We start from the raw sequence: 23,480 nt of genomic DNA on the forward strand, positions 1-23,480 counted from the left end.
GGCATGGCGAGGATGCTTCTCCCTCTTGGACATCTGGATTTCTCCAAGGGAGGGATTAAGAGCAGGTCCCTTTGCAATCCTGTTGTCCCCAGGACAGCCTGGCACTGCTCCCGAGCTGCTAACGGGGATTAGCGTTTACCCTGGCACGTTTTTCCATGCGCTCCGAAACCCTTTCCTTTTCCCGCAGGGCTGCCGTTAGCAGCTGAGGGGCGCTGAACATTTGCTAGACCAACACGAGGAGCGGACGTCAGTAAATTCAGCCACTCATTTCTTCCTGACCCGCTCTGTTCGCCCCCCACCCCAAGGTTTTAGCCCCAGCCCTGCCCGAAGGGGTGCAGCGGGGACGGGGGAGACACTTACTCCTCTGGGAGCGGGCGCAGCAGAAGGCGACGATGGTGGCCATCAGCACCAGGAACGCCACGCCAGCCCCCACGGCCACTCCGATGATCACCGCCATCGGCACCGACTCTGCAAGAGGAAGGAGAGGGAGCATGAAGCCGGGGTGAAGGTTGGAAAGGGGGCTTTTCCCCAAGGGACCCACCCCCGGCTACTGGAAAGCGGCTCGTTGATGAGCCTGGGGAGGGTTTTGGGGCCAAACGGACCTCCTTCCCCGCTCCCTCATCCCTGCGTGGCACGGGCTGCCCGTGGGACACCGGCGCTGCGATTTGCGCAAACCCCGCTCTCTCTGTGCCTCAGTTTCCCCTGGGAGGGAGAGGAGGGAGCCAGAAGAGCGGGTTAACAACCGCTCTCGCTAGCGCCCTGCAGGTTAATGAAGGAGTATCGCTACGGGATGAAAAGCGCGAAAGAAGACGGCGTGTTAATATTATTAAGAAAGAGGGACGGCATCAGAGCGGGCTGGGAGAAAGGTTAGAGCTGGGATGGAGGGATGGAGTCAGGCACCGAGCCTGCCTGCCAGAGGCGGTAGCTCAGCCGTCTCAGCAGGCGCTGTTAAGTATATATGGATGAATTAACCCAAGAGCCATCACTGCCAGCCTCTGCCTGCTTTATAGCCCAATCTCCTGCCTTCTCCCTTGGCTTATCAACTCTGCCATCCTTCCCCGCAGCCCTGAGGCTGCTACAAGGGCTGGGCCGGGAGCGATGGCCTGTGCCGGGATGAGCAGAGGTTGGGCGGCTGCGGTGGGCGAGGGCTGCGGGGTGGGGATGGGCGGGCAGGGGTCTGCGGGAGGCAGCCCCGGGGAGCAGAGCATGCTGCAGAGCACGGGTTACGTGCTCACGTCCTTCTGCCTACAATAACTTTGTAGCTGGGCTCCCGGCGGGGATTTCAGGCGGCGGCTCAGCCAGCAAAGCTGATTTATTTGCGCAGATCCAGGCAGCAGCTTGCAAGGTGCGGGGAGGGTGGAGTATGAAATCACATTTATGGTGAGAGGGTCAGATTTGCAGCCCAAGAGCCTTGTTATCTCCCTGCTCCGTTCCTCCGGTCCCTCCAAGCGCAGCTCCTACTTAACGGCGAGTGTTGGGTCGGTGCCTGCTCGCTGGATTATTGCCGGGCAGCAACAGGCAGCGCTTGCTCGCGGGACGCCGAAGCCGTGGGTATTGCCTCCGTTGGCTGGGGTGATAAACTGCATCCCGAAGACCCCCTCCCCAAAAGTAGCAGATACCTATAGGTCCCCAGTCCTGTGCTTTCTAAGCACCCCGTAGGCTCTTGTGCACCCACAGCGGGCAAAAAAGAGGGGTGACCCTTTCCGGGATGGCCGGCTAAGCGTGTCCTCACTGCTTTCCTGCACACCTCCAACGTGTGTTTTCTCCTCGGAGCCTTGCGAACGGATGGGATGAATTTAGGAAAAAATGGATGCAGAGAGGTGGTCCTCTTTCCTCCTCACCTGTGCAGGCGGGGAACGGGAATGCTGCGGGGACATATCAGTAATCTAGCTGAGGAGCAAAGCCCGGCAGCCCGATGGCTGACACACGACTGGGTGATAAGGAAACCATTTCTCATCGTCCACTGGCGTGGAGCTGGTGTTGACCACGAATTTCATCCTGGACCTGAGATCCCCGATCCTGAGGGTGCCTTTCAGCCTTCCTAAAGGGCACAGCTCCTTACTGGTGGGACTGGGAGGAGTCCTAATTCTACCAGCACCTTTCCCGTGTAGTCCGCAAAGGGTTTCTTCATTGCTATCTCATCCCAGCTGGGGCAGGGGAGTTATAAAGCCACTTCATGTTACCCTTTAGCAGTGGCCATGGGGCCTCGTGGGTCCTGAGCCCTGCTTTGAGAACTGCAGGGTGATAAATGGCGCTGGCTGAGTTTAGCCTCTTCTGCTCACACTCGATCTAAAAAGAGCCTTTAATCTTCCCCGCTTAGCTTGCTGTTTCAAGCGATTCGGTTGGTGGTTTATGCTGATGTTTTTCAGTTTCTGGCTTGCTCATGAATTTTCTGCCTGGGCCTGCTGGTGCCTTGGCGTGTCACTTGTCGCTCGAGCTGGTGCCGTGACTCACGGAGCACCGCGCAGCCCGCCAAACCTGCTGAGAGCGCTCACCAGGGCGGTGCGGGAATTCCCCCGGTGAAAAGGCAAGACACCTTGAGCGCCCTGCAGCCTCCAGCGGCACAAAAAGTGGCAGATGCTGGAGCTGGTTCCAGCTGCACCAAGGAGCTCATCCTAAAACCACCATCTTCCAGCACACCAGCTGAGCCACAGCAAGAAGAAACTGGGATTTTCTTCTCCAGGTAGCTTGCAGGACGCCAAAGCTGTGGGTACCGCGATGGTGGTAACTCGTCGTGGGATTTTTTTGGCTCTCCCAGGGGAATACAGAGCGAAAGGGAGCCTGGGCTCCCCGGGAGTGCTTGCTGGCTCTCAGCTTTGAGGGAGCGAGACCTGCAGTGCAGAGCGGAGTGAGAAGCCGGTAGTGATGGTGAATGGTGCCGCTTGAAGATGGTGGACAGTCATGCAGGGAACGGGGTAGGGAATGTGGCCGGGGCTCTCCTGGGCTGCAAAAAAAGGTGACTGCAAAGGGACAGGGACCAGCGGCTGGGAGGGTAAACCGTGTCCCAAAGAGAAGGGCGAGCTGATGAAGACCAGTTTGCTGGCTACGCGCTCCCCCACGATCCCTGCTCTGGCGCAGAGGATGAGGAAGGCGCAAGGGCAGCACACCCCGCAGCGCCTGCCCAAACACCCGTTCAGCCCTGCTCTGGCCGCGCTGGGTGCTGGCTAGCACGCTCCCAGGGTGCTGAGACAAGCCGATGTCTGCGAGTGACCCTGGAAACTTCTACTCCTCTCTCTTTTTTGCCCCCTGATAGCACGTCGCAGCACTTTAAAACGCGGCTGCGTAATCTTATCCCCCACTCTCAGCAGCTGGGGAGCTGGGGCACAGAAAGTGTTGGTTTGCAGAGCGACTCAGCGGCAGAGCGGAAACTGGACTGCTCCTGCTTCCCAGTCCGTGCCCCACTCACTGCCCTGCAGTTTTCCTACGCCCCTTCCTGCCCTGCCCGGCCCTGCCGGAAAGCTGCCGGGCCAGGAGGAGGACGCTGGGTCCTCAGGTGTGGTAATGGCTGGGGACAATTCACATTCACCGTCAGCTCAATGATTTCCATACCTGCTTGAATACCAGCTCCTGATTTCATTTCCGTACCTGTTTGAAAATAAAGCAAGTGTCCACAGCCTTGCACAGCCCAAGAGCACACGTCAGTCTTCCTGAGCGCTCAGCCCTCTGCTCCGCTTTCTGCTCCGAGCGCAGGGATGTCCCCATGAAGGGGATGTCCTCTGCCACCCTACAGCATCCTCAGCCACCCTACGGCGTCCCCCTGCCCAGGGCAGGGACGTCCCCTTGCATCGCCTAGCAGGGACACTCGGATCTGGGATGCGGAGCCGGCTGCCGACTTGGATGCTTGCGTCGCCAGCTCCGACCCGGCTCGGCTGCCCGGCCACCCTCCGCCGGGACCCAGGACCCAGGCTTGCCGCTGAGCGCTCCCGCTGACTGGCAGGCGACCTAGAAAAACCACTGGCTCTGTTTGCATTGGAAGAAGCCCAAGGCTAATTTTAAGGGGTTCATTTAGCTCTGATTTAATCTGGACGGCAGCCTCGCCTATAAATCACGGCTTAATGAGAACAATCCACCTGCCTGCCCTGGCATTTAATAAAATAGAAGAGAACTGGAGTCCCTCCAGGAGCTAAGCGGTCCTCACAAAAGCCATCTCCCTCCCTTGCTATTGAAAGCTCCGGGAGTGGAAAACCCCTTGGCCATCCCCCAAGAGTTGCTCGAGGTGCCTTCGAGGTAAAGCCCAGCCCTGCAAAACACGTGCTGGCATCGTGGCCGGTGGCCGGGGTGGAGGGTTGCCGCCGGCCCAAACGCCTTCCTCCCACTCACTCCCACCACCGCAGGAGCAGCCGTTCCTGTTTCTCTAAGGCTATAAAGGATCCTCCAGCCTGTGGCAGCGGCATCGCCTTGTGCCATGGGGCAGGGAGCGAGGGGTGTGGGATGGGCCCCTGCCCTCCAACTTCGGCAGGACAGGCAAAATGGGGCAAAACCGTATCAAGCAGAGACTTTGGAGGGCTTGTCCTACCTCCTGACCCTCCGCCAGGAGCAGGAACCCTAAGGATGCAATCTTACATCTGGAGCATTTTCACCGCCCTTCCTAGTTTTCTCTTTGACATCCCAAGAGCTTTTCCGAGCATCTCCTGCCTCTCACAGCATCTCCCGACACTTACAGCCCGGCCAGGTGCTAATTCCCACTGCCCGGCAGCCCCCACTGGCTCCCCAGCGATACCCACCTTGCTCTTTGAGCCGGATGATCTCCGTGTCGGAGCCGAAGCTGTTCCAGGCAGTGCAGTTGTAAATGGTTTGGAAATCGGCCCGGACAATGTTGCTGATGGTCAGCGTGGAGATGACGCCCTCATCCGTGCTGACCGTCTCCACCGTGTAGCGCCCGGAGGTCCCAGACTCCAGGACGTTCTCCTTCCAGGACCAAGCCTGCCAAGCAAGAGAGGGGTCAGCCTGGGGCGGGTTTGCCCACCGTAGGGCACCCTAAAGTGTGCGAGGCACCCACTGTGCCCCATGGGCTGCTACTCACAATTCGGTCTGGCGGCGGGGTGCTGCGGATGAAGCACTTGATCTGCCCCTTCTGGCCATGCAGGGCGTGCTGCGTCTGGGTGCTGGAGATGATGGGTGGCCCTGCAAGAGAGAGGAGAGGGCTGCTGGCATCTCGCGCGGGTGGCTGCAATACACGGTACTGGTGGCGATGCGGGGGGGTGTTAGCAGAGCTGGGGAGGGACATCGGAGTCCCCCTTTGAGGGGGACGGATGGAGCAACAGCTCCTTCTGCATCCCCATGACGTGGAAGGACACAGAGCGGGGGCTTTGCTTTAAGGCTCTGCTGGTTTTCCGCAAAGCCCCCCCCAAGCGCCAGCATCTCCCCATCTCTGCTCCCCCATCCCCGGTGTTGGATGGCGATGAAATCACCCTGCGGAGATCTCCTTGGTGAACCTGGCCTCTGAGAAGGGCTGTTTGCTCCAGCAGCAAAGCCAGAGCCCAGCCCACCTGGTGTTCCTCTTCTGCGCTCTCCCAGATTTGTTAAGCGAGCGTTACACACTAATTGCTCCCCGGGGGCTTAAGGAAGCCGTAGGAGGGCAGGAGGAGGCACTGACGGGCAGCTGCTACCTGCAAGCCCCGCATTGCTGACCTGCAATCAGCCCGCCTGCTGCGGTGGAGAAATTTCTGCTGGAAAAAAAACCTTGGGACCCCATCACCTGGGCTCTCCTGCACCATTCAGATCCCGAAGGAGGCCAGCCTGGCTGGGAAAGGCTCTCCCTGCGCGATACGAGGCTGAACGCACCAGCTGAGCCAGCTCGTGAAGGGAAATGTCCTTGTCCTGCCTTGGTGGACATCCTGAAGGCAAGGTTGGGAGAAAAAAGGTTGGAGAGGAGAGCATGGCTCGGTGGGATCGGCGTGTCCCCCACTCTTCCAACAGCCCTGGGTGGGGGACCTCCCCCTGAGGAGGGGATCACCCCAAGGGAGCAGCACAAGAGCTGGGATCCTAATTGCTGTTTATTAGCCTCCTTATTTAAAGCAGATTTGCATTTCTACGGGTGGCTTGCGGCCGGCAGAAAAGAAAGCAGCACCAGGGATGCAGGCAGCAGTGCAGGGCAGGGCGAGGGAGGAGGCAGGGGCTGGCAGAGCTCCCCCTGCCCCAGCTCGGCTATTTCGGATGTTTGCTCTGGGCTGTCACTCCTGGTTTTGAGTCTGTCACTGGCTTTATCAGAAAATGCAGCCTTGCCGTCATGCCCACCCAGGCACGCGTGTTCGGAGCGATGTGCGAACACCCTCGGGCTCCGTACGGGCCATGCGGAGTGGGAGAGCTGCAGCAGGAGTTGGTACAAGAGGCCAGTGCCGCTGGGGACAACCTCAGGTGGGTCTCGAGCCCAGGTCTCCGGGATGGTCAGCATGGGAGAGCTTGCTGTGCTCGTCCTCTCTCCCATCAATCCATCCTTTCTGGATTTGAGACACTTTTCCCAAATGTCTTTTTTTTCCCCCCTGCGGCCAATGCGTTCCTTTAAGAAAAGTCCCAGGGATCTGGGGTGAAGTGGGGAGAAACAGATTTGCCTGGGTATTCCTGACTGGTTCTCATCCAAATGGCCCATTTATGAATTTGCAGAACGCGCAAAAACGTACCAAAATGCTAAATTCTTCACTCTGGTGCTTCCATACATACAGTTGCCTATTGAAATGACCCCAGTAACACCTTTCTGCACCAAACTTTCCCACTCCCCAAATGCTTCCCACCGAGATACAGCCCTATCCTTCCTTCCCTATGATGTTCCGAGGTGAGATGCAAGGAGAACCAGCTCAGTGAAGCGCACTTCACTGACCAGTGACCAGAAACGTGGTTCTGGCAGCTCGGGAAATTACTGCTGAAAGTGAGCCGCTGTCCAAATTGGTAATAGCAGGAGCCATGCGTGAAGGAGAAGGTCAGGACTCGTTTTGATGTCATGGTCATAGCTGTATGTTAGTGGAAACTTTTGTGCTCCTTTATATCAGAAACAGGGGGAAAAAAAAAAAGACATTTTGTTGTGGTTTTCTGCCCAAATGCTCTTCTTCAAGATGTTCTAGGCACGCTCCTAAGGCGTGCATTCTCATTTATCCATCGCTGAAAGCCCATCTTTCAGAAGTGCTGGCCAGGGTCTCAGGAGAGTTCGGTTGATTCCTTGCTTTGCCTCCCTTCAGGAGGATGCAAACGACATCCTGCCTCCGTGAAAGAACATCTTGCTCTTTCCAAGCGTGCCCAAGGTGGTAGCATCAGCTAGCCTTGGCCTTCGCTCCCCGTGCCCGGTGCAAGAGCAGAACCGCGCCGACAGCCAGGTGTGATGGGCAGATGGCCCTAAACGTGTGCTGGGGCTTTTTCCTCCTGGACAGGACACGTGATAGGGACCCATTTGGCCCCATCACCTTCCAAGGGTGGCACAAGGCATCTGGGATGAGCTTCTTGGCTAACTAAACACGTGCTAGGCGATCCTCCTGCTCGCCTGCCCCGATCGCTGATGAACCCAAAGCCAACGGAGGCAAGAGCGGCGATGGGATCTGTAGGCCAGGCCTAAATAATAATAAAAAAAAGGCACCATCTTCTTTCTATTTCAACGGTTGTGTGTTACTTATAAATTCTGGAAGCTCTCCAAGACTGGGTGACGCTGGAGAAAAATGGCTTAATAATCATTAAAAGGATCATTTTCCCCAAGGAGAGTGGATTTTAAATGGCACAAATGCCAACGGCTTTGGGTTTTATTATTGCTTTAGGAGCTCAGAGGCGAAGGCTTATCATCATGATAATAGCCTATGACTAAAGACCATTTGTGAGATGAACATGCCCAGAAATAATAGCATGAAGTTGCAGCCTCTTCACATTTGGGGCCGGCGTTTGATTCTCCACCAGGCTCTGGCTCCTTATGAAAGCTGCCAATCTCCGGCTTGGCATTCAGCGCTAAGTGTGAGACAGCCCACAGGCAGGAAAAAGGCTTTAAACAATGTTGCTATGGATATAAATGATGGAGCTATTGGTTGCGGTTATTTTTAGCATGCCGGTGCCAATTTATTTGTGCGGTCCTGGCGGCTCGCACAAAAGAGAAGGCAGCTTGCTGACTCGGGAGCCTTGGAGGAATGAAAGGATGGCCTCAACTTCTCCAGCCTGCTTGAGTCTATCTGAACCCTTCCTCCCAAGCCCTCGCAACGTTGGCAGTGGTTTGGCAGGAGAGTTTGGTTTAACTCCTTGCTTCCAGCAGAAGCCCTGGGCTGGCTCGCACTGCCCGGTATTGCAAGGGACCATCCCAACGTCCCCACCTGCCGGTGGTGGTGGAGACATGCTCGGTGAAGCCCTCAATGGGCTGCCGCAGGTGTGAGCTGAGGGGACACCGTGACGTTCTCCTGACCAAGCAGCACAGCAGGTCAGCCCCTCCTGTGCTCCCAGCTCACCGGCAGGCTTGTTGGGGTGAATCCCAGGTGAATTCCATCCTGAATTAGCCACCCGGGGTCATCCAGCCCTTCTAACAAACCTCTTCTTGCAGAGCGAGATGGGCAGGGGTGGCGGTCCCGGCTCAGCAGCCCCTGCCAAGCCCGGATGATGCATCGACAGACCGTACCGTGGGCAATCCCGCTGCGGAGGTGATCTTGACAGGACAAGGAATAATGGATTTAAACTAAAGAAGAATAGATTTAGACTGGATATAAGGAAGAAACTTTTTATAATGAGGGTGGTGAAGCACTGGCACAGGTTGCCCAGAGAGGTGGGAGATGCCCCATCCCTGGAAACATCCCAGGCCAGGTTGGACGGGGCTCTGAGCAGCCTGCTCTGGTTAAAGCTGTCCCTGTCACTGCAGGGGTTGGGCTGGGTGGGCTCTAAAGGTCCCTTCCCACCCAAAGCATTCCATGATTCGGTGATTCTATGGTCTTGGGGCGCTTCTCCTACCAGGGTGGGAGCTTCAACCAGGCTTGTGCGCAGTCAGGAGCATTGAGAGGCTTTGGCTCGTGCAGGGGCTGTAAATCTGACTGCTGCTGATTTATGATGGCACCAACAGTTCCTCGCTTCCTTCTTGCCTCTGCTGCTCCGGCCCTGCCAAATGCTGCTCATTTGCATAATCCTCCTTCCCATTAACGAGACTCTGAATCATATCTGCTTCCTTTCAGGCTGGTGGCCTCGCGCTCCGGCTGGGGATGGGCTGCCAGCCCCTCTCTGCAACCGCAGACCTGGCCGGCGAGGCTGCCGGCGGGGAGGGGAGCGAGACCCGCTTGCAGCGAGGGCAGGAGGATGCTCTCCCACCCCAGCATCGTGCTGCCGCAATTTCTGACTGTTCTGAGAGCGGATGGGCGGCTACAGGCAGGATTGCATGCTCAGGCTGGGTTGGATGAAGATTCCCTCAGGCAGGGTCCCTGTGCTTTCAGCGGGATGGATCAGCCCCTTCGAAGCCCGCGTGCACTGATCAGGGTCTGTGCAGGTAGCCCAGAACACACACTTCTAAATGCCAAATTTTACTGTGACGCATCTCAGCCCACAGAGAAAGGCACCTGGTAATACCAAGAAAATTGTATCACCCTCTGGATTTAAAATCACTTGAAAATATGAAGTGCTCAACTTCCCTCTCAAATTACAGCGGAAAAGACTTTCAGCAGAATTCATTAGCCGGATTAGACACACCGTGCTGTGCTCCCAGAGCCGGGAGCTGCTCCGGCTGCAGGGCGGGCTGCCAAGCCCCGGTGCCCGGTGGACGTCGGACCTGGGGCCGCTGCTCTGGGCCTTGCCCATCTTGGTTCTCCTAGCTCAGAGAGCCAGGAGACCATCTCGACCTGGAGGAGGAGATGAGGAGCCAGGAGACCAATTCTCCCTTGGTGTAGGGTCTGACGCCTGTGACGGCGTTGCCCAACGTTGTCACCTCGGGGTTGCACCAAGCCCCAGCAGCGGATCTCCCAGCAGCACGTCCGAGTGGGATGGGATGCCACAGGCAGTCGGCTCCCGGGAGATGCTCGAAGCTGAGCGGCAAACCTCAGGGATTTCAGTTGCTCCCCTGTCAGCTCTGCAAGGCGAAAAGCTCAGCGGCGGCACAAGCCGCAACACTCTTAAGAGAAGCTTTGCCATGCCGCACGCTCCAAACGCAGCCTGCTGAGCGCTTTGCTCAGCGTTCAAGGCGGCCGTGTGCCTGGTAGGTGTCAGAAAAGGAGCAGGTTCTTTGTTTGTGCTAATTTGTTGCTTTGTTTTCCGTGAGCTAGTTTAATTGTAATTAAAACCCAGCAGCCGCCAGGGAAGGAGCATGCAGGCGCTGAGGAGCTGAGTTGAAGTCAAGGGAGTGGTTGGTTTTCAGTCCCCTGCTGCGTTGCCCTTGGCTTCCCTTTCTAGCATTATCTGCATTTAAAACTAACGCTTGCCGCCGCCTGTGCTGCTTCCCCGCTTATTTTCTTCTCTTTGTGACAGTGAGCGGGGACTGAAGCCTGTCAGTTTGTCATACAGGTGAGAGACAACGCAAAATCCATACCCTGTTCATACCATTTGCAGCCCGCCTGGCTCTTTCCCTTCCATATTTAGGCTGAAATTCATTATCGGCTGCTGCGGGGTCCTGGCCAGATCATCGTTAAACTCCAGGGCTCTAGAACACGTCCCAGCTCCCGGGCATGGGTGAGGGTCCAGGCCGCATCCTGACACCGTGCTGGGTGAGCCCCGAGCAGCTGTGGAGGAGCTGTCTGGCACGGCTGCCTCGCACAGGTATCCTCACGTGGGCTCTGAGAGAGTGATTAGGCTGCCAGTCTCGCATCCAGGCTCAATTCCCAGCTCTCTGGCTGTACAACAGAGACAACAGTGCTCTCCGACCTTGCAAGGGTTTTGCAAGATAAATCTATTAAAGATTTAAAGACACCGGCTCCCAACTACTCAATAAACCCCTGTTGATAATAAGGAACCAAGCAGGTCTTAGGTAACATTGGGTTTTTTTTTTTTTCTCCTTTAACCCATGCATCTCCAAGCAAATGAATGCAAAATCCTAATTGCTCGTATTGCCTGCAGGCCAGGATCCAGTTGTGGGTGGGATTTGCTCTGTAAGCAAATACCCGAGGGGATAATTCGGCAGCGTGAGCCGTCGGAGCAACAGGAACAACGCAAGGAGACGGCAGGGTGGAATCGCAGTAGGAAAGCAAGAGGTACCGTTGACGGTGAGCGTCACCTCCCGCTCCCCCGCGCCAACCCGCGGGACCACGGCTCGGCACACGTATTTCCCAGCGTCTTCCTGGCGGACGGACTTCAGGGTCAGCTTGTTCTCGTTGCTCAGGACCTGGAAGAGAGGAAGGGGTGGCTTTCAGAGGGACGCGATGCGAAGTTGAACACTAGACTCGTGTTACAAGCTCCAGAGCAGCCCGGAGAAAGTGAAGCAGATGAGCCCAACATCTTACATGGCACGGAAATACCACTTATTGCTGTTGACCAAGGAATAAAGAAATGACCCAGTTTGGTGGGGAAATATAAATCCTGTTCCTATTCATTTGAATTTTTACAAACTCCAGTTTTGCAAGAAGCTCCAGATACAAGAGAAAAATTTTGGTGGCTGCAGTGACGCGACTGCCTTGTAACCCGGAGTGAAAAAGCCTTCGACAGAACCATGCTCCACACTTGCACTTCCATGCTCGCAGGTGCAGGGGAGGCTGCCAGGATGGACTCAGGGATTTCAAACCCAGAAGTGGTGGGAGACCAACCCGGAGAGCTGGCAGGCCCCTGGGAACCGGGTCGGGATAGCCGGGGAAATCTCAGCCGCTTTTGGCAAGCCCTCCCTACAGACCGCCTGCACCGTGGCTATCAGCCACGCTGCCCTCCTGCCCCGGCAGTGCAATTAGCAGCGTTATTAAACCTTGAAAATTGCTGAAGCAGAGGGATTGGGCTGAGGCTGTCAGCAGAAACCCGGCACTGGTGGTATTTAAAAAACCGTGGCAGGTCTAAAACAAATAGCGGCTTTCGGAGCAATGGATTTCCGTGCTGGAAATGTGTGCCCGGGGGCTAATTCCTCCCGGCTGCCCTTGCCTCTCTCCCCCAGGACTTTGCAGGCTGGGGCCAGCCCATCGCCTCTCCTCCTCCCAGCACCCACTTGCTCAGCCAGCCCCCGGCTCTGCTGGTTGCTGCTCCCAGAGCCGATGCCTCTGGGAATCTGTTGCTGACGCTTTGCAAAGCCCTCGGTGCCCTGAGCAGTGGTTGGATACATACCTGGGTCTCCCTGCAGCAAGAAGATGGGGGTCTCACGCCTAACCTGGCATGAGGCAGATGCACAGAGTTTCAAATCCCTTTTAAACCCACTGTTTCAGCATCGATTACCAACATTTCCATGTAAATGCCTGGCCTTACTTGGCCTCATCCTTTTTTTTGTCTCTGATTTGTTTCCTTCTGACGAAGTTAGGAGGAAAGAAGGTAATAGTGGGAGCCTGACCTGGCTCCGAAAGCGGAGGGGCTGGGAAAAAAAGCAGCCCTGCTCCCACATCCCACTGCACCAGCATCCCTCTGGGAAGATGGAGGCGGCTCTGCTGAAGAGCACAAGCCTCTCTGCTGGGTTAAACCAGCCGGTGGGTCCGTCCTGAGCCCTGACGTGCTCCAAGCCAGCACCAGCCAGCTAGAGCAAGCCAAATAAAAATGGGAGAAGGCTGCTCTGCCTGCGTGCTGCCTGGGAGCTGCCCGTTAGCGAAGGCAAGCCCTGATGTGCGGCTGGGGCTGGATGGCGAGGGTCAGGAAACCCTCGTCCTCGCTCTGTACGGCTCCTTTCAGCTGCCCTCCACACTCCAGCGGCTTTGAGAAAATGAAATAGCAGGCTACGGTGTGAGAGCACTGCCTATAACGATAATAACCCAGCGAAACAACCGCCGCAGCTGCAGGATGGGAAACCACCCAGGGATTATTGACCCACTGGGATTCCTTAGCTGATTTGAGCCATCAGCTCTCCCAAGTCTGTAATTACTTCCCAGGAGACGGTCTTCGCCGAGGTCATTATGGTTTGGAAAATATACCCCAGCAGTTAATGCCTCAATGTCTGCTCCCCTCCTCGGTCTGCGCCGGGGAGCGGAGGTGAGGAGAGCGACTCAGCCCCTTCATCTCGCTCCCGCGCGAGTCCAGCTCTCCGACAACACCCGGTCTCGAGCTGCCTAAGTCGGCGTTGCCTCATCGACTTCAGGACGCATCTGCCCAGACAAAGCTGAAAGATGCTTTTTCAAACCCAAAACCTGCGTGTGCCTTCCGGACGAGTTTCACGTCTCGGCCCTCCTTTAGCTTCTTAACGTGGCTTTGCTCAGCCCTCCCATCGGTAAAGAGGGGATCAGAGTATCTCGCGCTCCCTGGGCTGACTGAGCCGCGATTAAGATTTGCAAAGCTCCTTACACTTTTCAGGACAAAAGAGACATGGAGAAGGCTGCCGGGCCAGATCCAGACTCCCCCGACTTGAGCAGGCTCCAGCCCATGGCGGAGGTGAGCTGGGGTGAACGTGTTAGGCTGTGAGCTCACAGGTCTGGAGGGCGGAAAGGACCGTCCCGGAAAGGACCACGTGTGGGTGATCTGCAGAAGCGCTCCCTGCCAGCGAGAGGTTAAGTCATGCTCTCTGGCCTCTGTTCAACCCTCATGGCCATCATCATGGGAATCACTCGTCCTTCCCTTAGGGCTCCGTGTCCAGAGAAGGGCAACGGAGCTGGGGAAGGGTCTGGAGCACAGGGCTGGTGGGGAGCGGCTGAGGGAGCTGGGGGTGTTCAGCCTGGAGAAGAGGAGGCTGAGGGGAGACCTCATCGCTCTGCAGCTCCTGACAGGAGGGGGCAGGGAGGGGGTGTTGGTCTCTTCTCCCAAGTAGTTAGCGATAGGACGAGAGGAAATGGGCTCAAGCTGTGCCAGGGGAGGTTTAGGTTGGATAGTAGGAAAAATTTCTTTACGGAAAGGGTGGTCAAGCATTGGAACAGGCTGCCCAGAGAGGTGGGGGAGTCCCCATCCCTGGAGGCGTTCAAAAAACGGGCAGAGGTGGCACTTGGGGACATGGTTCAGTCTGGTCTACCCTCGACTGGTTTAGTGTGGACTTGGTAGTGTAGGTTAATGGTTGGACTGGATGATCTTCAAGGTCTTTTCCAACCTAAACGATTCTATGATTCTATGACTCCTTTGCAAACATCTCCTGCGGGCAAGAGCTGCGTGTGCTCTGGAAGGTGGCTCTGCTAGGACTCCACGGGGCAGGGTCAGACAACCCGCCACCATCAATTCCTCTGCGGCAGTGACGGCGCTGATTTTCAGCTTTCTGGTTTTCCCTTTGCCTCTCCCAAACGGGACTCCAGGCCCGACTTTCCAGCCTGCCATCCAAAAGCCTTGTGGATTCATGCACGCTTTCATCCAAAATATCACAAAGGCAATAAAACCTTTACTGCTTAACGCACTTCTCTGGACTAGCTGGGGACACTGACTGCAGCCTCGCAGATCTGCAGCCTGGGAGCCACTGCTCTGCAATGCCGCCTTGTCCCCTGCATTTGGAGGAGCCTTGAAGGTCCAGCATTTGTCCAGCCAGGAGCTCCCAGCCCATAGGTATGGGCTTTGCTCCATGGGGAGCGTCACGCAGCACCTCATGCTCTGAAGGTGCCATTCCCCACTGCCCCGGTGGCGATTCTTACCACGCCCGAGCCTCGCTTCATCCAGACGATGGTGAGAGATGGGTTCCCAGTCCAGGCACAGTTGAAGACCGCATCCGAGCCCAGGTCAACGAGGAGGGACTGTGGTTCTGTCGCCATCCTGGGCCCAACTGCACAGAAGAGACGGGAGTTACTCCCAGTGATTGGCTGCACCAACCAGAAACCCTCAAAGCAAAGAGGCCACTGTGTCAGAGGAAGCAGTGGTAGGTCTTGATGGGCCTATGGGTCACAGTCATGTAAGACCCCCAAATAAAGAAGAGCCTGAGACAGGTGCCTGCTGCAACCCCAGAATGACCAGCTCCACGACCAGCTCCCCGAGGACCATCGCCATGAGCTGTGTGCTCATAAGGCAGGAGGAAACCATGGGTCCCACCACCGAGCATCTACAAAGTCTGAGCTGCAAGAGAGCCCAGCAAGTCCTGCTCACCCTGGGCAAGTCAGACCTTGCCGTGTCCCCTTCCCGTTAATTTTCAGGAGCCCTGCTGGCCCTGGGAAGCCAGTCTCAAGCTGACGGATTACTTACAGTAGACATCCACAGTCCTGCTGATGTTTGTGCTGCCCAGCGCATTGGTGACCTCGCAGGAGACGGGCTCAAAGAAGAAGGTGTGGTCCACGACGGTTTCATAGAAGTCACCGGATGCTTCCTTTATAACCTGGCCTTTTTTTGCCCACCTGTTGAAGAAGAAAGAGTGTCATCGTGGTGTTACATGTGTGCAATGGCGGAGACTCGCTCGCCCAGCACACAGGTTGTAGCACCGGGGCGCAGCACACCGTTGGGTGCCTGCTGCTGCCCTTGACTTTAGGAGGGACGTGCACCTGTCCTCAGCATCATCCGCATCCCCAGGGATGTAGGGATTATAACCGCAGGTTTTGGAGAGGAGACATTAAAGGGATGTGTACGTACAACCCTACTGAAACCTTTCCAAAATAAACCAAAATTGCTATTTCCCTGTGAAAGCCTCTTTCACTGCAAACACACCTCATTCCTTAGGATTGTGGGGCGTGGGTGGAAGACCTCAATGGTAGGAGGGACGGGACACAGAGAGTCTCTGCTGATGGGGAACCACAGTGCCAGGAGAGCAGTCCCTTTCCGAACACTTGCCAACCAACACTGCTGGTCATTCCGCATCAAAACCACTAAAAACCTTTTCAGCTTCCCCCCACTTTCACCCTTTTCTTCTGTTTGTTTTCTTTTTTTTTTTTTCCCCTCCCCAATCAAAGACAACTTCATCCCTTTAAGGCAGCTGAAATAACATTACCCTGAAAAGCCAACCTGGCATTTGCAACGCTGCAACTTGCAAATTGTCTTGGAGAACAAGCTGTCAACTCAGCACTTGAATTAAGCCGCTGTTTGCCAAACAATGAGCAAATGTGACCTAATGGGGCACCATCTGGCAACCTGCCACTCCGGAGTGGGTGGGAAAGGCAGGAGATGCTGTCAGGCGGCGTGAAACTCCAGCCGCTCTTTGGGGGAAGGGAAAGAAAGCGCAGGCAGCAGCCTGGGGAAAAAAAAAACCCTATAATAATCCTCCCAGAACAACTGATGGGTAAATTAGAGGGAAGAGGGTTCCCCTGAGGAATCTCTGCTCCTGCTGCCTTGGGGCTGCCCTCCTCTGGTTGTGCTGGATGGGTTGGGGTGTTTGGGTTGGGGAAAGATGGGAGCTGGACATGCCCCATCAGGCTCTGGAGAGATGAACCATGGAGGCTGCTTCCCACGTGGGGTCGGTGGGGTGGTTTTGGGAAAGCTGTCCCCTTCAAGGTGAACAGCATCTGCTCATGGTCTTCCCATAGGTCTCCTGCTCCTGCCTTTACTGCTCTCTTTGCTCATCCCCACCGCTCTGCTATGGGTTCCCTGTGCTTTAACGCCAGACTCGTGCTGCCCCAAAGGCAACCAAAGACAAGTGGAGCTCCAGTGAACTCACACAGAGGGTCTGTGGGCACGGACGGCTTCCCCAAATGCCTCTGCAGGGCTGGAGCAAGAGCGAAATGCCGGTCCGCGGCAGGCTGCAAAACGCTCTGACAGTGCTGCTACAGCAAATTGCTCCGGCGCCTGCTAACGTGGACCTAAGTGAACGGGGACAGCTTCCCTGCAAGGCTTCACCCACCATCTGATGACACAAGCGTTTTGAAAGAGATGTATTAGCGGTTCAGATGTGAGCTGATTTGTACGCACTTATCTGCCCTCTCATTTCATTTATCTTCGCACCTCTAACAGATGCTGACTGGCCACTTCAGCTTCCCTCCCCTCCCTTCCTCCCCGGGCTCCCCCTTCAATAATTAATCAGGAGATGCGGCTTTTATTTCTAGGGCTTCGTGTGTTAACGAGGGAGGTTCCTCGCATGGAAAAACCAGCACAAGCAACACCTTCCAGGTGCTGCTCCAAAGGTTTGAATGCTCACCGATGCTTTGGTGATGCCTTTCTCCTTCCAGAGGGAATTGCAACCCAAGCCGAGGGGCTTGCAAGAGGTCAGCCAGCAAGGCTGACCACAGCATCACGCTTCCCTGCCTCCAGATGGGATCTGCCTTTCCCTGCTGCCTCCCTTCCTCAGGAACGCTGCTGCCCATCGCAGAGAGCATCTGCGAGCAGTGCCGCAGCAGCTCGTCCCTTGGGGATGCTCCTCCTCCCTGGGCCGCGGCAGGAGAGAGCCGGGGGGGATCTGCCAGACCTCCGATATCTCGTCCCTGAAGCTTTGCGCAGCTTGTGGGGTGGAGAAGAGACACGTCCTCGTCTCCTCCTGTTTGGTTCGCCAGTCAAAAAGCCACACCTCAGCAACTTGATGAACGAAACCAAGTAGGAAGGAAGGTAGAAAGCTGGAGGGACAGGGAAACTTCACCTGGTGAACACAGAAATACCCTGTGTTTTTTGCCAGGAGTGTTTCTGCTCCTTTACAACTTTATCCCCATGGAGGATCCCAGCCACAAGCAGATTCCCAGCTTCTGAAGGGTCCTGGTCTGCTGCGCAGGGGCTCCAGGGAGGCACGAGGTACACGAAGCCATCTCCTTGCAGCAGTCAATGGGACGGGGTGAGCGTGGCACCAAACCCGCGGGGGAATCCAGCGCTTCTCTCGTGCCTGGCACTTTCCTTGTTATTTTGCACAAAACCACCTTCCCTGCTCTGCAAAGGACAAGAAGGAGGTTTCAAGATGAGGATAAAAGTGACTTGTGAGTTTCCTGGATCACGGTCTCACAGCCTGCCTGCAGATCCTCCTCCCAGCAAGAGACGTGGAGGGCACCGGGGCTTGGCAACCAGACGGGGAAGTGTCCAGAGGTGGGTTCGAGCTGGGCAGGCTTCAGGTGAGATCCTCCTCCATGTTGCCAAAGAAAGAAAAACGGAGGGCAAGGTTTCCAAGAGTTGTTTGACTTTGCAGCAGCTTGGGAAAACACGCACCGTGGCATGGTGCTTTATTTATTTGTTCAAAACCGATCGCTTCCGCAAAACTGGATTTCCCGAGCGCGGAGATGTGTCACAAACAGCAATTTTTCGTGCTTCAGCAGAGATCAAGGTTCTTGCTCCAGTTTTCCAAGGCTTAACACTGCTAAATCAATGTGGCTGAACAAGCAGTATAGATCTTTTATAATGTCAAATTGGTTTTTAATAACGACAGCTGGTAACCCTCTTGTAAAGCTTCCCGTGATGTGCTTGTGGACAGCCAGAAGGCAAGTTACTCATGCTTTTAACAAGCCCATAACATGTCTTACTCACCTATTAACCTTTCAGTAATTAGTTACCAAGAGAATCTGAATAAAACGGAGCCGGGAAGATGTGGAGGATGCTCCAGCAGCCCCATCCACCACCTCCACCGCTCTGGCTCTTTGTGATTTCTTCCTCACGTCTCACCAGCCTTACTACACGCAGCCTGGCTCCCAGCCCGTGCTCCTTGTCCTGCCGCCCTGGAGAGCAGGGGCTTCTTTCATTTATATGGTTGCCTTGAAGCTATTTATAGATTGCAAATGTGTCACCCAGGGTCTTTTCCAGACTACATAAATTTACCTCCTTTAGTCTCTCCTCGTATGACAGCCGCTAACTCACGTGCCGTCATTTTTTGCTGCTGGTTTTCCCCCTAAGCCAGGGACAGGTCTGTGCAGGAGGAGCACGGCATCCTTGTGCCCTCCCCGTCCTGAGCCTGCCCCAGGAGAGGGGCGAGGGTCTGCCCTTGGAGATCCTGCCCAAAGGACCTCTTCCCATGATTTTCTTGGGCTTGCCAGGCCGCAGGGAAAGACTCAGAGGTTGGCACGGCAGAAGGGACACCACGGGCCGCATCCCAGCCTCCCTGAGCTTCTCGGGTGGTCCCCACGGGGTGACAGTGGCAGCATCACTGTGAGATGCCTTCACTGCCCGCTCTCTACCACCATCAGGCACCTTTTGAGGACCTAGCTCCAAATTCACCACTTCTCCCCGCTACCCCGTGTTGTATGGCCAACGCAGACCTAGCATCCTACCCGCTGCTGTCCCTCATCCCCTTGGGCTTTGCACATTTTCTCATCTTCCTTTCTCTTCACCAAGCACCATCTCAGCCTGTCTCCCCAGATGGGTATTTCTTTCCCTCCGGGCTGAGTTTCATTTTGTTATTTTCTTCCCCATATTTCTAACCTGCCTTATTTTTTTTCTCTGGCCTCTCTGGAGGGTGTGCCCAGTGCCTCCCAATTCAGTATCTTCTGGAAATTGAATCCAGCCGGGTGATGGAGGAAAACAAATTTCAAGCAGGAAACAGATATTTCAATCCAAGCTTCAAAGGGGTTATTACAGACAGCAATGAAAGAACAGTGATTAAAGAATAAAAAAAACCTAACCTGTACTGGCTTCTTTTAACACTTAAAGATAAAAAGAGAGGGGGGGACTTTTCTAAGGAGACATTCTCCAGGGAAATAGCATTTTTCAGACTCCATCGATCACCTCCCAGCTAAGAGTGCCCGCAAGCAAATAAGAAAGGACAGCTTGGGATATGTCAGCTCACAAGCAACGCCACGGCTTTGTTTAGGTTTTCATACGTCAGTGTTTCAGCGACCTGCTCTGGTTTCCAAAGGAAACCTGCCGAAAGCTGGGATGAAGTGCTCGTGCTTCCTCCCAGGGTCTCAGTGGAAGATGCTCAGCTGAGTCTTCTCCTGCGCAAGGGGTAAAAACCCAGCAGCTCCATCACTCCCCCTCGAGGACCCTGTTTCTGGCCGGGCTTCCAGGCTTGTGGAGCCCCTGAAGAGCCAACCGTGTTCGCAACAGGAGCATGACGTGCCCTATAGAGCATCGGTACGGAGAGGAGCATTGCTAGCGAGCACTTCATCTGCCTGAGCGCTGCCCAAGCTCACTGTAACAAATAAATTCCTCTGCCTGTGGTACAAGGACTTGTAATTCTTCAACAAACAACGTGCGTGAACAAGCTATTTACTTTATGGCCCTGGGAAGTCTGTAGGACTCGTGCATGCTCTTCTTTATAAAGCTCTTCATCAGGCCATGGCTCTCTCCAGCACTTGCCAGCGGCACATGAATCACAGAATCATAGAATCACAGAATTGTTTAGGTTGGAAAAGACCTTTAAGATCATCCAGTCCAACCATTAACCTACACTACCAAGTCCACCACTAAACCAATTAAGAGGAGAGTCATAATTAATTTCATGTTTCCTGGCTTGGTGGCTGGATTATTTTTTAATGAAAGTAAAACTAGGAATCATTAAGGTTGGAAAGCACCTCTGTCATCAGTCCAACACGCCCATGCCCACTAAACCATGTCCCAAAGTGCCACCTCTGCCTGTTTTTTGAACACTTCCAGGGATGGGGAGTCCTCCACCTCTCTGGGCAGCCTGTTTCAATGCTTGACCACCCTTTCCGTGAAGAAATTTCTCCTAATATCCAACCTAAACCTCCCCTGATGCAGCTTGAGCCCATTTCCTCTCATCCTGTCACTGACTACTTGGGAGAAGAGACCAACACCCACCTCACTACAACCTGCTTTCATGTGCAGAGAGCGATCAGGTCTCCCCTCAGCCTCCTCTTCTCCAGGCTGAACAACCCCAGTTCCCTCAGCCGCTCCCCATCAGACTTGTTCTTGAACAATCCGAGGGCATCACGACCACCCACCCCTCGGCACAGGGATGCTGGGGCTCTCCGAACTCTATAATGCCCCATCAAGCACCACTTAAATCTGTGCTGCCAGCTACGTGGATCCTGGCTAAGGAGTTTTTTGCAGTTGCCAGCAGCACGCGCACTCCTTGAACCAGACCTCCCGGCAGATCGGCTGCTCTGATGGCGTGTAACCCAGGGAAGTGGAGTGTATCGTAATTTTTAATTAACAATGCAAAATAAAGCAGTTGCTTGCCATATAAATTGTGTTTACACACACAAAATGACAGTCACAAAACAGTTTACAGCTTACAGTCACAAAATGACTTAAAATAGATAAATATTTTCTTGGACGCATTTTAATTGCTTAATAAAAGTACCAAGAACACCCACAAATACCTTAAATAAATGCATGGCTCAGGGAACGAATTAATTAACATTTCATTCCTGGGAATGGCTATTAATTGCTACAAATTGCTCAGAGAATGGGTTTTGTTGCTTTATTGCCAGCAGTACCTTCGATTCCCAGTGCCGTCATGTGGCAGTCCCCTCTCATCCTCAGACGAGAGCCGTCCCCATGCGCGACGGCTGCTGGCAGGGTGCTGCCAGCACCGCCCTGCATCCCTCTGCTGCCCCCGTAACCCTGCCGTCCCCCGTGGGGAGGAGCTGATGGAGAAGGATGGTGCTTCATGGATGATGCGCTGGCATCCCTCGGAGGTCCGTGGCGGGCCAGGACGGCCGAAGGCTTGTGCTGGCAGCTCCACGTTTGCAGAGCAGCTCCCGTGAGTGACAGTCTTGTGAGAAATGATCGAGTGAGCAACGGGGCCTGAGCGGTGTTACCCTACCCCTCCTGCATGGCTCCAGCGTGATGCATCGCGCAAATTATTTCTTTATTAAGAGTAAATTTCCATAATGGTGATCTATGGGGTTATTCCTCTTCTCCTGCCTCCTCCCTCCCTAATGAAGACGTGTAGGCCCCGCGCAGTTCCTCAGCCGCACGTCTGCTGTCCTCCCTCCGTGCCAATGCAGCGGGTTCATTTATCAGCCGGCGCGGGCAATAGGTAATCTCTCCGCCATCTAAATTACACGGCTGGGCCTTCCAGCTTGGGGTTTAATCAAGTTCAGGAGGGCAGAGCCCTGAGCAAAGCTCTGAGCATCCTTGCTGATGGCTGGCTGCTCCTCGAGCATGTGGGTTGGGGGAGCAAAAGTGATGGTACCCACCACAGTCAAAGAAAGGCTTCCAAGCCTCCAGCTCCCATCCTGACAAACCTCCATCATGCGCGGCTGCTGCAGCGACAGCCTCTGCCCAGACCTCTCCGTCCCTGCTGTGGGCGTCTCGGCTCCACCGCAAAGTGGAGCACAAGTCTTATGAGGAGCGGCTGAAGGAGCTGGGGGTGTTCAGCCTGGAGAAGAGGACGCTGAGGGGAGACCTCATCGCTCTCTACAACTCCCTGAAAGGAGGGTGTAGTGGGGTGGGTGTCGGTCTCTTCTCCCAAGTAGTCAGCGATAGGACGAGAGGAAATGGGCTCAAGCTGCGCCAGGGGAGGTTTAGGTTGGAAATTAGGAAAAATTTCTTTACGGAAAGGGTGGTCAAGCATTGGAACAGGCTGCCCAGAGAGGTGGGGGAGTCACCATCCCTGGAGAGGTTCAAAAAAACGGGCAGAGGTGGCACTTGGGGACATGGTTCAGTCTAGTCTACCCTTGATTGGTTTAGTGTGGACTTGGTAGTGTAGGTTAATGGTTGGACTGGATGATCTTAAAGGTCTTTTCCAACCTAAATGATTCTATGATTCTATGGTTTAGTGGGCATGGGGGTGTTGGGTTGATGGTTGGACTGATGATCTTAGAGATCCTTTCCAATCTTAATGATTCCTAGTTTTTACTTTCATTAAAAATAATCCAGCCCCCAAGCCAGGAAACACGAAATTGCTACTCTACCCTTAATTGGTTTAGTGGTGGACTTGGTAGTGTAGGTTAATGGTTGGACTGGATGATCTTCAAGGTCTTTTCCAACCTAAACGATTCGATGATTCTATGAAAGTGAGCTCCAGGTCATAACATCAGAGCTGCTGCACTTCGGAGCAGACGTGCCAGCCTTGCTAATCTCCCCCTGCCTTTTTTTTTTTTTTTTTTTTGCCATGTGGCTTTTTTTCAGAAACAAATAAACAGCGAGAAAGTTTGCAACCTTTTCCCGAATTTCGAGAGTTCAGACTTGAATCCCAGACAAGGACATGTTTGGTGTCTGATTGCGCTCGCTGCGATACACCAGTTGCTGCTACTGGCATTTGATTGTTTTTAAACACTCTGGGGTTTTGATGATAATAATAACACCTCCCCGTGCAGAAGAAACCTCTGGCTTGATTTCCTATCTAATCTCAGCTTCACCGTTCCACCTCCTGCCAAGTCAGGAGGCCGGCAATGAGCCTGATTGCTCATCAACCTGCAGTCTTTAAGGGAGGTGCACGGGCTTTGCATCTCCTCCTTGCCATCAGCAGGTCCCAAGAGAGGGGAAAATCAGTGAGGGGCTACTTAGAGCTCCCCAAATCATGCCTGAAGATGTGCAACCAGAGTTCAGCTCTCTGGAGAGCATCGGGGCACTGGAGCAGAGATGGACAAGAACACCCCAGGGCTAATTCTGCGCTGCCCATGGCACGGGAGCCTGGGGAAACCAAGGTGAAAGGGTTTTTCTCTCCCAGATGGCACAATTAAAGCTGTGCACCGGCACAGCCTGTACAAGCCGTGGTTCATTTTGGTGAGAAAACAATCAAAATAGCCTTTTGCTTAGCACAGCGATCAGAACAAATTGGCCGCAGAAGC

General features: G+C 54.7%; 1 protein-coding gene across 1 annotated transcript in view; it reads right to left on the reverse strand.

Moving 5' to 3' along the window:
• The window catches only part of KIRREL3 (kirre like nephrin family adhesion molecule 3), a 135,150-nt gene that overhangs the window by 13,462 nt on the left and 98,208 nt on the right, over positions 1 to 23,480 (reverse strand). Inside the window, 7 exon segments of the mRNA XM_075723397.1 lie at positions 361 to 468; positions 3,550 to 3,585; positions 4,725 to 4,923; positions 5,024 to 5,124; positions 11,125 to 11,251; positions 14,592 to 14,719; positions 15,133 to 15,281. Of these exon segments, the coding sequence (XP_075579512.1) occupies positions 361 to 468; positions 3,550 to 3,585; positions 4,725 to 4,923; positions 5,024 to 5,124; positions 11,125 to 11,251; positions 14,592 to 14,719; positions 15,133 to 15,281 (848 nt within the window).

The sequence above is a fragment of the Pelecanus crispus genome, chromosome 19 (assembly GCF_030463565.1).
Source record: "Pelecanus crispus isolate bPelCri1 chromosome 19, bPelCri1.pri, whole genome shotgun sequence".
Classification (NCBI taxonomy): domain Eukaryota; kingdom Metazoa; phylum Chordata; class Aves; order Pelecaniformes; family Pelecanidae; genus Pelecanus; species Pelecanus crispus.